General features: G+C 52.3%; 2 protein-coding genes across 2 annotated transcripts; both read left to right on the plus strand.

Moving 5' to 3' along the window:
• Positions 1-5,306: 5,306 nt before the first annotated feature.
• T069G_05964 (uncharacterized protein) lies at positions 5,307-10,001 on the plus strand (the record flags this gene model as incomplete). Its single annotated transcript, XM_056173174.1, has 5 exons — positions 5,307-5,494; positions 5,565-5,667; positions 5,769-5,912; positions 5,970-8,498; positions 8,556-10,001. 5 exons carry the CDS (start codon positions 5,307-5,309, stop codon positions 9,999-10,001), a joined length of 4,410 nt encoding a protein of 1,469 aa, XP_056030032.1.
• Positions 10,002-11,942: 1,941 nt separating this feature from the next.
• T069G_05965 (whi5 like domain-containing protein) lies at positions 11,943-13,071 on the plus strand (the record flags this gene model as incomplete). Its single annotated transcript, XM_056173175.1, has 3 exons — positions 11,943-12,200; positions 12,357-12,518; positions 12,604-13,071. The coding sequence occupies 3 exons, from the start codon at positions 11,943-11,945 to the stop codon at positions 13,069-13,071; spliced, it is 888 nt and encodes a 295-aa protein (XP_056030033.1).
• Between the last annotated feature and the right edge of the window lie 458 nt (positions 13,072-13,529).

Genomic DNA, 13,529 nt, shown 5'->3' on the forward strand with positions numbered 1-13,529 from the left:
CCGGGCAACCGACCGTGCAGAGTGCGGGATGATACAAGGTGCCTGTACACAATCCTCGTCCTTGCATGCATGTCGGGCTGGCGGAAGGACGGGCATCAATCTGTAACCATGTTGAAAGGCATTGCGTATTTACCCTTTTTCCCTTTTCTTTTTTTGTTCTCCCCCAATGCGCCGTTATCAGCGGCAAATAAGAGAAAAAAAACCAGAAGTAAACAAACAAGTTGGGACGGGTCTCAGGTCAATTAATGGCTTCCCTGACTTAGTAGCAGCCAGCCAATTGAGAGCGTCAGATTGGGCGTCGTCCGCCACGCCACTATGAGGTCTGGCGCCCGATGAATGCTGTGCAGAAAGGCCAAGAGAAGCAGCTAAAGGCTGCTGGCCTCAAAGTCCCTTCATGTCCATGCTTGCGTGGCCCTCAAGAGGCCATGATTCCCGTACCTGCGCGGGACTGAGACTTGCTGTAGATGTCTCGGAGCTGCTCTCACAAACCCTTGGGGGTTTTTGTCGCTTATTTCGAAGCTACTTGCACCACCACAGGGGGGTTCGTCGAATGCGGTGCTGACCCGGTGCGGTGCATATGAAGATGCTCGTGACGATGATGGCCAAGGTGAGATTACAGCTTGGACATCCAGTCCACCATATAAACCGGATTGCTTCCCTTCTCGCATCGCCGTGCTCCGGATTTCAGAGCAGAGCAGGCAAAGTTGTCGATCCCCTCTGGCTGCTCCAACGGGAGCTAGCGACGCACAGACGGCACGACTTGCCACCATGCTGCAAAGGAGCTCTGCTCAAGCTGACGAGCGCCGACTTGGCGGTACGAGCACTTGCTTGTCCTGGCATCCAGTCAGATGGGGTGAGGTTGAGGCCTTTGGCTTTGCGCACCACAAAGTCGCATCGAGTATTGTACCAGCAGCACTTGGTACTTGGTGTTGTGTGCTTGTGCTATCTCGGTACTCGCTGTGATAGAACCATGGACGAGAGGTAATATTATGGAGTTCTCCGTAAAGGGTCCGCCGTGAATTGTCTAGATCCGCCACCATCGAGAGTGGAGCCCCAAGGTTCAAGCCCAGCCCAGGTAACGGAAAATGGGCCAGGGCTCGACCGCTAATCAATGATCGAGCTCGATGAAGGCGCCGGGATCCAACGTCTCCTTTCCCTCAGTCATCCCTTAACCCTGGCCCTTTGCTGTACCACGGCACTGGGTGCGAGATGGCATCAAGGCCCTACTGTACCTAGGTAGGCAAGGGGCGAGGCCACGGCTTCAGCTGCAAAAACAAAACACTATGCTCGTACTGTAGGGAACTAGCACAGCGACTCCGTTGCCCGTGGCATCAAATCCAATCCGATCGCAAGGGCCCAGGCAGCCTTGGGAGAAGCCGCGGGCGGCGGCTGCCTTTGGCTATTCCCAGCTCGGGGTAGCTGCACGGTATGGAATCGTAAAGGATGTGCGTGCTGTTTTTGATCAGCTTCCGAGCGTGTGGCGGCCATGAGCCTTTTCGCACCCTTGCCTCAAACGGCATAGGTGGGCAGCGCAGACAGACAGAAACGTCGGCTTCCATGTTTCTGAGATTGGGAGGTGGAAAGCTGAAACAGTAGAAGTCAAAAAGTCATGCAGAGCCAATGCGCGTGGGGCCCGGAATGTTCCCTGATTGCTTCCTTCTACCTCACCACCGCCTGGGATGAGATGTCAAGAAACAAGCAACATGAAGCAATTGAACCAGGACGTCAATCTCTTGTTCTTACTGTACCTAGTACTGTGGCCACGGGCACGAGTAAGTCATGGTCCTGCTGCGGAGAGCTCATCCTATTCCCCGGGTACCAGCTACATGCACCTTATCGGGCGGCAGAGCATGGAAGTCGCACCAACGACTCAGTACTCGTAACTTGCGGAGGCTGACTTCAGGGTTATCAATGTCCTGATGGCCCTGGATCCATCATCCACGGTGCAGATCACATTTGAGCGACTGGGAGAGGCTTTAATCATTCTCCTACTAACTCTATCTTGAACGCCTCCCCAGAAAGGCTCATGAGAGTCCAACAGAGGCTGCTAACGTGCAAGTATTGGAACCTCCCCTTGTCAAGCACGGCCACGGACCAATGAGATTCAGTGGGGGGGAACATCCGAAAAGCCCTGCCTGCGCTATCATCTGACCTTAAGACACTCGCCTCGGCAGATACGGGGGAAGAGATGAAGAAGACAACGAAGGAGAAGCGGCAAGGACGGAGTATTTGGCTTATTTCTTCTTCATCTAATGGACTTTGGAGTCAGACAGTTCAAGGAATACACTGCATCTGTCTGTTTGTGTTCACTATCAGTTATACTTTACGGAGTAGTCTCTACGTGCATCTAGCACCTTGCCAGTAGCTTGTGGTAGTACCACTACTTGCCAAGTATATGTACCAAGACGTACTATGCCTGTTGGGCATCTGTGCTTGTGCCATCAAACTCTCGTCTGTTGCCCTGTCGCAACACCTCGCCCGCCATTTCCAGAGCCTTTCGGTAACGTCGTGTGGCTGAGTCTTGGGTTTCTTCGCCTTATGACTCGTAGGGCACGAAAAACAGAGGTTTCTCTTCTTATTGCTCACTTTGAATCAATCCTACGGTACCTGGAAACAGCTCTCCATGACGCGTCTGGTGCCAGCGTCTTGCCTAGTTCGAAGTCGCCTTCAGCGATGAGGCAGACCACCTGCACGTCTTCTGCTAATTACGAGCCTCTCCTATGAGTAGGTATAGTACTCGTACTTTATAGTACATGTGTCGTTATCCCAAAACCCATCTCGCATCAGCGGCACTCGACCTACAAGGTGGTCATCGCCGTTTATCTCCCCGGTACATTTCTCTGCCAGGGGAGACCTGTACTTGTACTCGTACAAGCATGACTGACTTCCACTCACAAGCCTCTAGGTTAAGAAGTGAGAAGCAGAAAAAGAGAAGAGGGGTCGAGCAACCACAGGCGCTGCGTGGTGGTGCCCATGCATTGCGCTAGACCTGGGTCTACATGTACCTGCTAGCACACTGCCAGCATTCCCAGCACAAGGTACCTCCGGACAAAACCACCCAACCTGGTCCTGTTCCTTTTTTCTCTAACAGCGATGCGATGGCTTGTTTCCTGCACAGTCTACCTCATGTAAGATGGCCACTTGATGATTGAATTCTGCAGGTAGAGCACTACCAAGGGATGTGCCTGGTGCTCTGCAGCCCGCCTGCATGATCCGTGACAATGGCGAGTCTGACTTGGTAGAGAGAGACCCCATCTTGCTTCATACCTACCTCTTGGGCTCAATCTCACACTTGGGCAACCCTGCTCTACTCTAGTCGGGAGTGCTTGTATACTCGTACTATAGTTGGAATAGTTCTCGCAGCTCTTTCGTCTTCAATTCTCGCCTACTGTGCTGCTGCTTATCGCTCGCTCACTCTTTGCTCAGCAAGAGAACAAACGCCAACGTGCTCAAATAAGACGAGTAACTGTAATACCAAGAGAGCCACTGCCACGGAGGACTAGCTGGTGTTGGATCCCTACTAGCGACCCTAGTAGCAAGTGCCAGGCCCAAGGATTAATTTGAGTGGATAGCCGGACAGGGATGTCGACAGGGACATGGGATCCTGGACTGGTCCACTCGCCGCGAGAAGGCTTCCACGCCTCTGTTTGGCCTCAATCTGTTCAAGCCCTACTACAATTCGATCAGGACTGCACGACCCAGGCGCCAGACAACTGCCAGGCCAGGCCAGGCTCAAAAGCTTTTCCCCCGAATGATCCACGTATCCATACCGGGCGTCTTTGCTTGGGTACCCGTCGCTGGCTGCACTGGCACTGGCACTGACACTGACACATGCGCGGCAGGCAATCTGGACTGGTAGGTACTCGTACATAGGGAGCAAGAGGAGCAGAGCGAGCAATGCAATCGTTGATGATAGGGCCGCGAATCGAGGCGTCGACAGGACCGTAGCATGGCTTTGCCTGTTGCAACTCTAATACAACGCTAGCTGGGCATGTACACGTCGCTGCTCATAAGCGGCACCGCCCATTCTCCCTCGCTCGCTCTTGGCAGCGAGGCTCCATGTCCATCCAAGTCGCTTTTTTCCCCTCTGAAATCTCCGTTGCTTGGACTGCCTGCTCCAGATCGGCATCGTCTCTCTTTGTCATCGCGGGAGTTGAAATAGCGGGCTTGTGATTGTGCCAAGTGAGGATGTGAGTGCCGAGTCAGAGAGACCTGATCAAATGCAAAATGGTCAGGCGGGAGGTGAGCCGCCTTGTCGCCCGTAAGGTTTAGTTCCAAAGTTGAATGTTCTGCTGCCCTGTGTCCCGTGCGGTGCGATGCGGTACCTGGTACATGTACCTTTTGCAGCAAGATGCCGAGTTGCAGGTACCTACGTACCCCCCCAACTAGTGGAATTAGGCTCTCTCCTCTACCCCAAGCCTGGATTTCCATCGATTTTCCCACTGCTCTCTCTTCGCCCTACAATCCCTCTTCTCCCGCCTTGTCACATTCACCTCATCCTTCCCTCCTCTCACCTTCTCAACCCTGTCGCGGAAGCCATTTTGTTTTTGTCTTCTCGCAGAGTTGCTCTTCGGTTCTCTCTCCACTCTTTCCCTTTCGATTCTCAACTTCGGTTTTCGAGATTCCGCCTTGGATTCACGCTATCCGCCACTCTCGTGTCTTGACCGGGCCGCTCACAACAATTTCTGCTGGCAGCCCGTCATATCCCTCTCGCTGCTTACCCGCCGACTCTTACCCTTTCACAACGTCGACGACAGACCGATATCCTCCATTCGGCGATCCCTGTCGACCTTGGCTCGGAATTTCCATCGCCAACCATCTCCCATCAGCTCTTTTGCATCGCATCTGAGGCAAGCCTTGTTGTTTACCACCACAACATCGATACGTTAGCGCCTGGAACCCAGGACTTCACAACACACGCCGCGCCCTCAGCTCACGCCCACCTCTGATATTGAGCGCATGTGCGACCCGACTGTCTGTCCCGATCGCGGCCCAAGAATTTGCGAGGGTGCATTCCCTACGGGGATAGTATAGGCAGCTTTGGAGGCTATCGAGGCACCTTGCAGCGTTCTTTTGACGGCTACTTGCTTATCGGCCTAGGAGACCGTCCATCTGCTTTTCCACCCGCCCACCTTATCCCACCGGCACCGTATCTGCCCAAAAGAACTACCTTCCCAAAACATCGATTGGTCGATTCTCTCCCGAATCAACCTCCATCGCGATATTCGACCTCTGTCCGACTTAGTTGGGATAGCGACTAGCTCTCGAGCCGGCTTGGAGCGTGTCTGGCGCAAACTCAAGCGGCCATGGCTGCCAATATGCAGCACATGGCTGGGGGAGGCCCGATGATTCCTCAACAAATGCGAAAGCCAACGCCTAATCAGCTACAGCAGATTGTTTTTCAGAATATCCAGCAAAATACACCACCAATGAATGGCATGACGTGGCAGTCAAGCTTCTCTGCCAACGAACGGATGGGCAAAACATTAGACCTGTACGTACCCCAAGCCTTGGTCCACGGAAATTGCCGATAAAAGTATAAGTGAACTAACTTTTACCTCTAGAATATCTAATATATCCCTGGCAATGGGTGGCCTCGACTACAACCGGGCAACTGATTTTGGTTGCCAATTCGAACGAGAAGTGTTTCACAAATCACCCACAAAAGTGCGTATCAATGGCTCTCAAAGAAAAGAAAGGAGAAGTGAAAGGAGAAGTGAAAGGAGAAGTGAAAGGAGAACCCCCTTTGGCTAACATAACGAATTTAGGAAGCATACGACCAAGCCATGGCTAACAAAATCATGGACTTCTTCAAGAAGCGACAAGCAAATGAGCCCAACCTTCAGAACAGCATCAACGCCAACGCCCAAGCACAAGCCCATGCCCACGCTCAAGCCCAGGCTCAGGCTCAGGCACAGGCTCAGGCCCAAGCCCAAGCCCAAGCTCAGGCGCTGATGTTGCAAGCTCAGATGGGACGTGGTGCCGGACAGACTCCCCAACAGGGATTTCAGCATATGCAAAACATGCAGGCAAACCAGATGCCACAGCAGCAGCCTCAACAACCTCAACAGCCACTGTTTCAGCAACAACAAATCGCTATGGGCATGGCAGGTCAAGGCGGCCGCGGCATGGGGCCTAATCAACAGGCCATGGGCATGCCAGGCGCCCCTAATAGGCCAACACTCTCTGTTGAGATGGCGAGGCTGGGACCTGCTGATAGGACCAAGGTCAACGAACTTGCAACCAAGCTGATGAATCAAGCCACGGAACAGCAGAGAGCCAGCACACGAATGCACTTGCAATCGAGGCTTAGCGCTCAGCAGCTTGCTGAATTCCACGCGCAAGCGAAGGACCCTCTTCTTTGGTGGTACCAACATCAAGCCTTCCAGGCTCTCAAGCAGTCGTCCCTGAATACCCGATTTCAGCAGCAGCAAAATGGTCCTACGAATCAAGCCAACCCTCAGGCCGCCATGATGCAGCAGCAGCACAGCCAGCAAGCACTCCAACAGCAGAGGCAGAATATGATGAACGCTGACCCACAGTCCATCTCCGCTCACGATTTTTCACAGTTTACTCCCAACATGGAGAGCATCAAGGATCAGCAAATGACCGGCCTCATGGCCCAACAGGCGGGCCAAGTCGTTGTACCAGCAAGCAATAGCGCTGGAAGAAACACCGCCACTCCTCAGCCTGGAAACCAAAATATTCCCAATCAGCAGGTACAGAACCAGACGCCTCGAGCCGGCCAGCAACAACAACAGCCACAGCAGGCCAAGCTAAACCAAGCCGCTCAGCAGTCCCAAGCTTTGCAGGCTCAGGCACAAATGAAGATGCAGAATCAGCAAATAGGAGGAGGCATGGCCACATCGCAGAGCCCAGGCATGAACACGCTGAATACTCCCGTAACAAGGCCCGGTGGCATCAACCCCATGGGACCGCAGGGCATGGCGCAAGCTGGCGTCCAATTTGGTGACCAGCGGTTTCACCAAGGGATCCAAAGGCCCAACAATGCCGCATTCAATGCCATGCTTGCCAACATGACCCCGGAACAAAGGCAAGCCATCAATGGCCTCCCCCAGGAGAAGCTCACCGAAGTTTTGCGGCGGTGGCAGAGTCAGCGCCAGGAGCAGATGCAGGCGATGAACGGTGGCAATCCGATGATGCAGCAACAGATGGCCAATCGTCCTCCGAACCAGTTTGGTCCAATGGGGGCCAACGTAGGCCCTGGTCCTCAGGCCATGCCTCAAGGGAATGGCACTGGTGTAGGCAACCAGCAACAGGCAATGCAGATGGGACGTATGGGACCGCCTCAAGGCCCTCAGCTTGCGCTCCTGATGGATTCGATGGATTTGCCTCCCAATATCATTAACCAAATCACTGGCTTGCCCGTAGAGGTTAAGAAGTGGAGAGATTTGAAGGCATGGATCACCCAAAACAACAACAACGTTCAACCACATGTCCGCAATCAGCTGCTGGCTCTTCAGCAGAAGCAATTCCAGGTCCTTATGCAGAGGCGGGCCGGCAATCTACCTCAGCAACCGGGACAGGCTCTCAACATGAATCCAAATATGCCCATGCAAATGGCCGCTAACCAGCAAGCAAACATGCAGCGACCGATGCCAGGCAATATACCTCCACAGCTGCTTCAGGTATCAGCTCAGGAGATGATGCATATTCGGAGTCAGAAGCCTGGGTTGGTCAACGTCCCCGACGATCAACTCCGGAATATGATTCTCCAGATGAAGAGGACTAGCTGGCAGCAGCAACAGCAGTCGTTGAGAGTCCAGCAGGTTCAGGCAGCGCAACTTCAGGCTAACCAGCAACAACCTACACCGAACCACATGCCTGGGGTTCAAGGTCCCATGATGCTTCAGCAGCAGCCCCAACCCAATCTCACTCCCCAAACTCAGGCGCAGACGATGCCAAATGCCATGAGCCAGACTGCCTCGATGCAAGCGAACAACCAGAAGCAGCAGCCAAACGCAAACCAGAACCAGACGCGCAACAACCAATCCCAGCCCCCGAAAAACCTCAAGCGTCCTAACCCAGACGACAGTGCTGATACTGCCAGCGCGAAAGCTCCCACGCCCGCCGCACGACCGGCGGCGGTACCGCCACAGCCAGCCCAGCAGCCAATCCAGAGGATGGGACCCAAGTTCAACAACTTTACGCCGCTTACACCTCAGCAGGAAGCATCCTTGACTCCCGAACAGAGAGCTAGATATGAACAGATCCTGAAGACCCACGGCAAGGTGCCAGCCGCGAACACAGGAGCCGCTGGCGATTCCCTCAACCGCCTCAAGCTTATTGGGCAAGAAGAGCAGAGACAATTTAGCCAAGAACAGATGGTGGACATTCCAATGGGCCCCGAAGAATATGCGGAAACTGCGCAGAAGCTGAAGCGAATCGTCTCGGACATGAGCAAGGTCGGACGTGGACTGAGCAAATGGTACGCCATCACACAAGATGATGCACGTGCCAAGATGTTCTTTAGAACTGTAAGTTGATGGCTAGGAATGTTGTTCTCCAGGATTAATGCTAACTTTGGATAATAGCGACTGCGTATCATTAAGCAACACGTCGATGGCGAACAGATGGAGGCAATGAAGGACGTTTTCAGTATCCGCTCATCCGATTTGGACCAAGCTCGCGCTATGCTGGAGAGTATGGCCAAGGACTTGGCGGCCAGCGTAATAGGCCGGCACATGATGAAGCCCGGTGCGCAGGCGCCAGGTCAGCAGCAGGGCCAACAAATGAAGCAATTATCTCTACAGCAGCAGCAGCAACAGCAGGCGCAGCAACAGGCACAGCAGCAGGCTCAGCAACAAGCTCAACAGGCTCAACAGCAGACACAACAAAAGAACCAGCAAGCACACCCCGCTCCGTTGAACGCTGCCAACCTAGAGAAGAATGCGCAGGCGTTGAATAAGTTGAACCAGCAGAAACAAGCCAACAAAGCAGGCCAGCCCCCTCCTGCACCGACGACAACCCAACCGCCTTTCCCATTCGGGGCAACTTCGCCTCATGGTAACCCGAGCTATATGAGCAAGCCGAAGGACCTCAACCTGCAGCTACCGCCCGCTCGCAAGAAGCAAAAGATTGCCAGTGGACAACAGTCTGGTCAGTCGTCTCAGGGAGCCACCCCCTCACCACAGATCGCAAAGAATGTCTCTCCCGATATGCGCCGCCCTCAAGGCACTCCAAAGCCCGTAATCCTCTGCACTGAGCCGGACTGCGATATGTCTTATGTTGGCTTCCATAGCGAACAAGCCCTCCAGAATCACATCGAAGAAGAGCATACCAAGCCCAAGGAAGATCCGGTCAAATTCTTGCAAGAGAACCTCGCGCTGGCATTGGGCCTAGAAATTGACGGCAGCGTCAAAAAGGAGCAGAAGGCCGTGGATGGTGCCCAAGCCATGAGCGCATCCACATCAAAGCAGGGCCAAGGTTCCGGAAACATTGCCGGCACACCCATGTCGCAGGATGGCACAGGCATGAAGAGGTCGGTCAGCTCAATGAGCAAAGATGCCAAGGCTGGTGTCAAGTCGGATTCAGGCACGAAGCCGGGTGACGGCAAGCAGACCAGTGACGTTACGAAAGTAGATCCGTGGGCCAGCTCGACCATTGACCCTCAGACGTTACTCCAGAATTTGGGTTTCGAACATGGACTACCGGCCGCCAGCCATGATGCCAAGATACTCAAGATGCTCACACCAAAGGGTACGCCAGACTCGGGCAAGGACGTTGCGAGCGAGCCCAACAGTGATATTTCTGAAGGTGCTGCCCTTGACATTGAGGTGTTTTGGCGCAGCCTAGAACATGATCCCATGAGCGAGTTTCACGCTGCTAATTATGACGGAAATCTACCTGACGAAGCCCTGGCCTTACTCCAACCAGTTCTATTGAATAGACGGCCGGGCGTTCCAGATTGGGATTCTATGCAAACGGACTTTACAAAGCCGTTTGAGTTTGATCTGAGCCACTACTCGATGGATTGTTGAAGCAAACAGTTTTTTGTCTTTTGTTTTTATCTATTTTTGTCCCTCCCCTTAGCGAAAGCGATTTGAACTTGGAGAACAACCATACGTATACCGTTGCGGGAAAAGCAAAGAGTCAAAGGATCTTTTATATATACCAGTTTTTTTTTCTTCTCGTTTTGTCCACTTGTTCCATTTTACGTCTCTCTATCTCGGTTTTTGTTTCTATGGAGCCCAGGACCCAGGATATATACCCAGCGTTATGATATGACTGATATCGCAGTGGTTTGTTTATTGGACAACAGGCGAAGAAGGGGGGTTCACAATTCTGAAAAAGAAAAAACGAAAAAAATCAAGAAAAAAAAAAACATCTGGAGCAAGGAGGGCGCGACTGGCGTTGGGACAAGGAGGCAACGGATGCTATTGAGCGGAAACACGCGTGACCTTAGAGGTCATTTTCTGTTTCTTTTGCCACGGCCGTTTTCTTTTCAAGTTGTTGCTTTTTTTAACGTGACGAGATGGGGAGGGGTTTGCGAGGGAGCGGTGGATAATATAGCGATTTACATGACGAATATGAGTCTAATTCGGAACAAGTGAGAATTCTACGAGATCTGTGTCTTTTGCTCTTCTATCGTGCATGTCTTGCAATGCTGTTGACGTAGGATGGACTGGCTGGTCCGTTTTCATGACATTCTCAGGAAGGGAGTTGAGAAAAACGCCATTGATTCCGTTCAAGTTCAACAGCTGGTCATTATTGGAGCTGGCGACTTGACAAATATTGTCCCGTCGTACACTTTACACTTACATAGAGCTAGAGTTATGGCCTTGGTTACGTAAGGATAGCAAAGTCTTTGGTGTTTTTGCATGTGACCGGATCCGATGCCGATGAGGGGAGGGGGATCAGATCAGATCAATGGAGTCTGCATGCTTAGGTTAGGTGTGTTGGTGTGTGTGATTTTTCCCCCCAAATTTAGCGCCGAGATGTCAAAGAAGCTTCTGCTTTTCCCCACTGCCTTAACTTGCCCGTTTTTTTTTCTCGTGGCTTCTTTCGAGGTTGGGGGCGCTAGGCTTGATGGGGGATGGAGGGGAGCAGCATCCCGACGACACGGTTCCGTTTTGACGGGAAGGAAGGACGCGGCGAGGTGGGAGGGGGGCTAGACTTGATGCGGTATAGACAGGGGAGAATAGTTAGGTACATGCTATGGAAGCTCTTTATTTTATTTTATTTTCGAGTGTCTTTATAGAGGAGCTACAGTACCTTACCGTAATATATTTGGGAGGGGGAAGAGCAAGCAAGAATGAAAGGAAGAAATAAACTATACAAAGATACAACTCCGTTCCCCCTCCGTTCCTGTGCTTTCGCGGCGGGCAGGGCAGGTGGGGCGTTTCGGGGTGCGGTCGCGCCTGGACAAGCCGCGTGAGGAACGAGGTTGGTCTCTAAGCCGAGCCGGAGGGGGACATGGTTAAGCGTCTGGGGTTTATTTACTTTTTTTATTTCATCACCATCTTCTTTCTTCTTTTTGGCGTGCTTTGGCAGCATCCTCGTCGTTTCTGTCGTCTGTGTCGCGTTTTTTTCTTTTCCCCTCACTGATTGTGTGGTGATTTGCGAACTATTATCATCTCCATTGGCGCTTTGGTCTCTTGTGTCGTGCCGTCTCCAAAGCAGCACAATACCTACATACTTGAGTGCTCGGCAAACAACGGGCTTTCCGCGAGGTCTTTGGTGCCTTGGACACGCCAATTGCATTGCCTGCTACTTTTTCAGTAGGACAATTGTATACCAAACGTATCAATTGTTCTAGATACTGGTGTCTATCTGTGTCGATTCCTCTGCGCATACCCGCACACGCGATCTTGCACTGCCGCTAACACAAGCGCGACGTATCTTTCTCTCTTGCCGCGCTCTGGTCTTGTTTATTCAGACATATTCCCTCTTCTCTAGACTTTGGGCTACTTGGAAACACAATGGAAGCTGTCTCGTCGCCCATGAAACGACGCGCCGTGCTCGGCTCTCTGGACGCGAACGCGGCCTTGTCAACAACACCAATCGCAAGCAAAATGATCATGATGGGGTCGTCAATGCTGCTGACGCCGTCGGCTCTGCTAGTGAGCAGCCCATTGATTGGGAGCGAGTCGTCAAAGGGAAAGAAGCGGACTGCGGGGGAAGACGAGGAGGGAGTGGTGGATGAGAGCCCGGTGCCGAAGAAGACGTGTGTTGATGGGGTGAGCAGGCTTTCTCTTTTGTTTACTTTGTCTTGATGTTTCTTGCGTACTCGCCGTTCCTTGGCCATGCTATTCCACGTAATAGCAGAAACAACAACAACACAGCCAATCCGTACGGTTGGCTTGACACTGTTGCTGACGGAGAAATATGTATAGGCTACGCGATCGAGGTCGCCCAGTCTTGAGACAAGTTCCCTGTTTGATAGCTCGGCCGGAGATGCTTCCTGGACGACGGCAACAGAGCCAGATGCAACGGCGGCCACAACCTTGCTAGCTGCCACAAGGCCTCGGGCTTTGACCAGGGAACAAGCCAGAGAGGTAAGATCTTCCTCTCCACGTGCTCCCTCATGTCTCCTCGTATAGTAAGAATGTGAATTAACAAAGCGTCACCCTCGCCATGCAGAAGGCAGAAATCCTCCGTCTACGCCTCGGACTCGCGGGTTACAAGCTACGCACCGGCCAAACCTCCGTCCCCCTCTCCGAACTCCAGCGCAAGCCTCTCCCGCCATCGACCGCGACGCGCAGACGAGCGAATACATTTGCCCATGCGACACGGACGAATACACACACTAGGGTTCGAAGCGTGGACTCGATCCCTCATGTGCCCGTGTTATCGCAGGAATCATCAGTGCTATCGATTAGATCAGATGCAGTGACCGTGCCTGCTTCTCAGGAGAGCGTCGTGGTGGAAACAAGAGGCAACACGCCTGATCGTGTCGAAGGGCAGGAGGCGGGGAATGAACGAGACAAGACTGTTCTGCTCGGCATTAGTGATGTAGATTCTCCTTCTAGAGTCTTTATGTCAAGTCCAGCACCGGCGCCGGTATCGTCACTAAGGAGTACTTGTACAGAGGACGTGGATAAACTATGAGACAGCGGGGTGGTTCTGTTGACTATATCTGTCTTTGTTTTTACTTTGTTTTTGCTTTTTTTCAATCTCGGGAACAGGAAATGAAGTATTTCGGGATCCAATTTTGATGTCATGAATACTGTATTGTTATAACAGCTAGACACACAACTCTTTGAATGATGATGATGACGATGTCATGGCAGCAAAGACGGGAGTTTACACGCAGCGAACAACGAATTGAAGTAGTACAATGACTATATCTGTTTCAATAAAGCGGCTTTTCTACTTTATTTTAGTCTTTTTTGCGTACCATTTTGTTCAGTCAATGTATGCGCAAGGGCGCATGTCCACACAAGGGCGCACATTCACAGTTCACCATTTTAGAATATCATTGTCTTGGAGATAATTTTCAGTCATTGTTTCGTGTTTCCCGTCCAAATCCTTCCCGTCAACGCCTGAAACTATCAACTGCCCACTAC

Source organism: Trichoderma breve, chromosome 3 (genome assembly GCF_028502605.1).
Source record: "Trichoderma breve strain T069 chromosome 3, whole genome shotgun sequence".
NCBI classification, from domain to species: domain Eukaryota; kingdom Fungi; phylum Ascomycota; class Sordariomycetes; order Hypocreales; family Hypocreaceae; genus Trichoderma; species Trichoderma breve.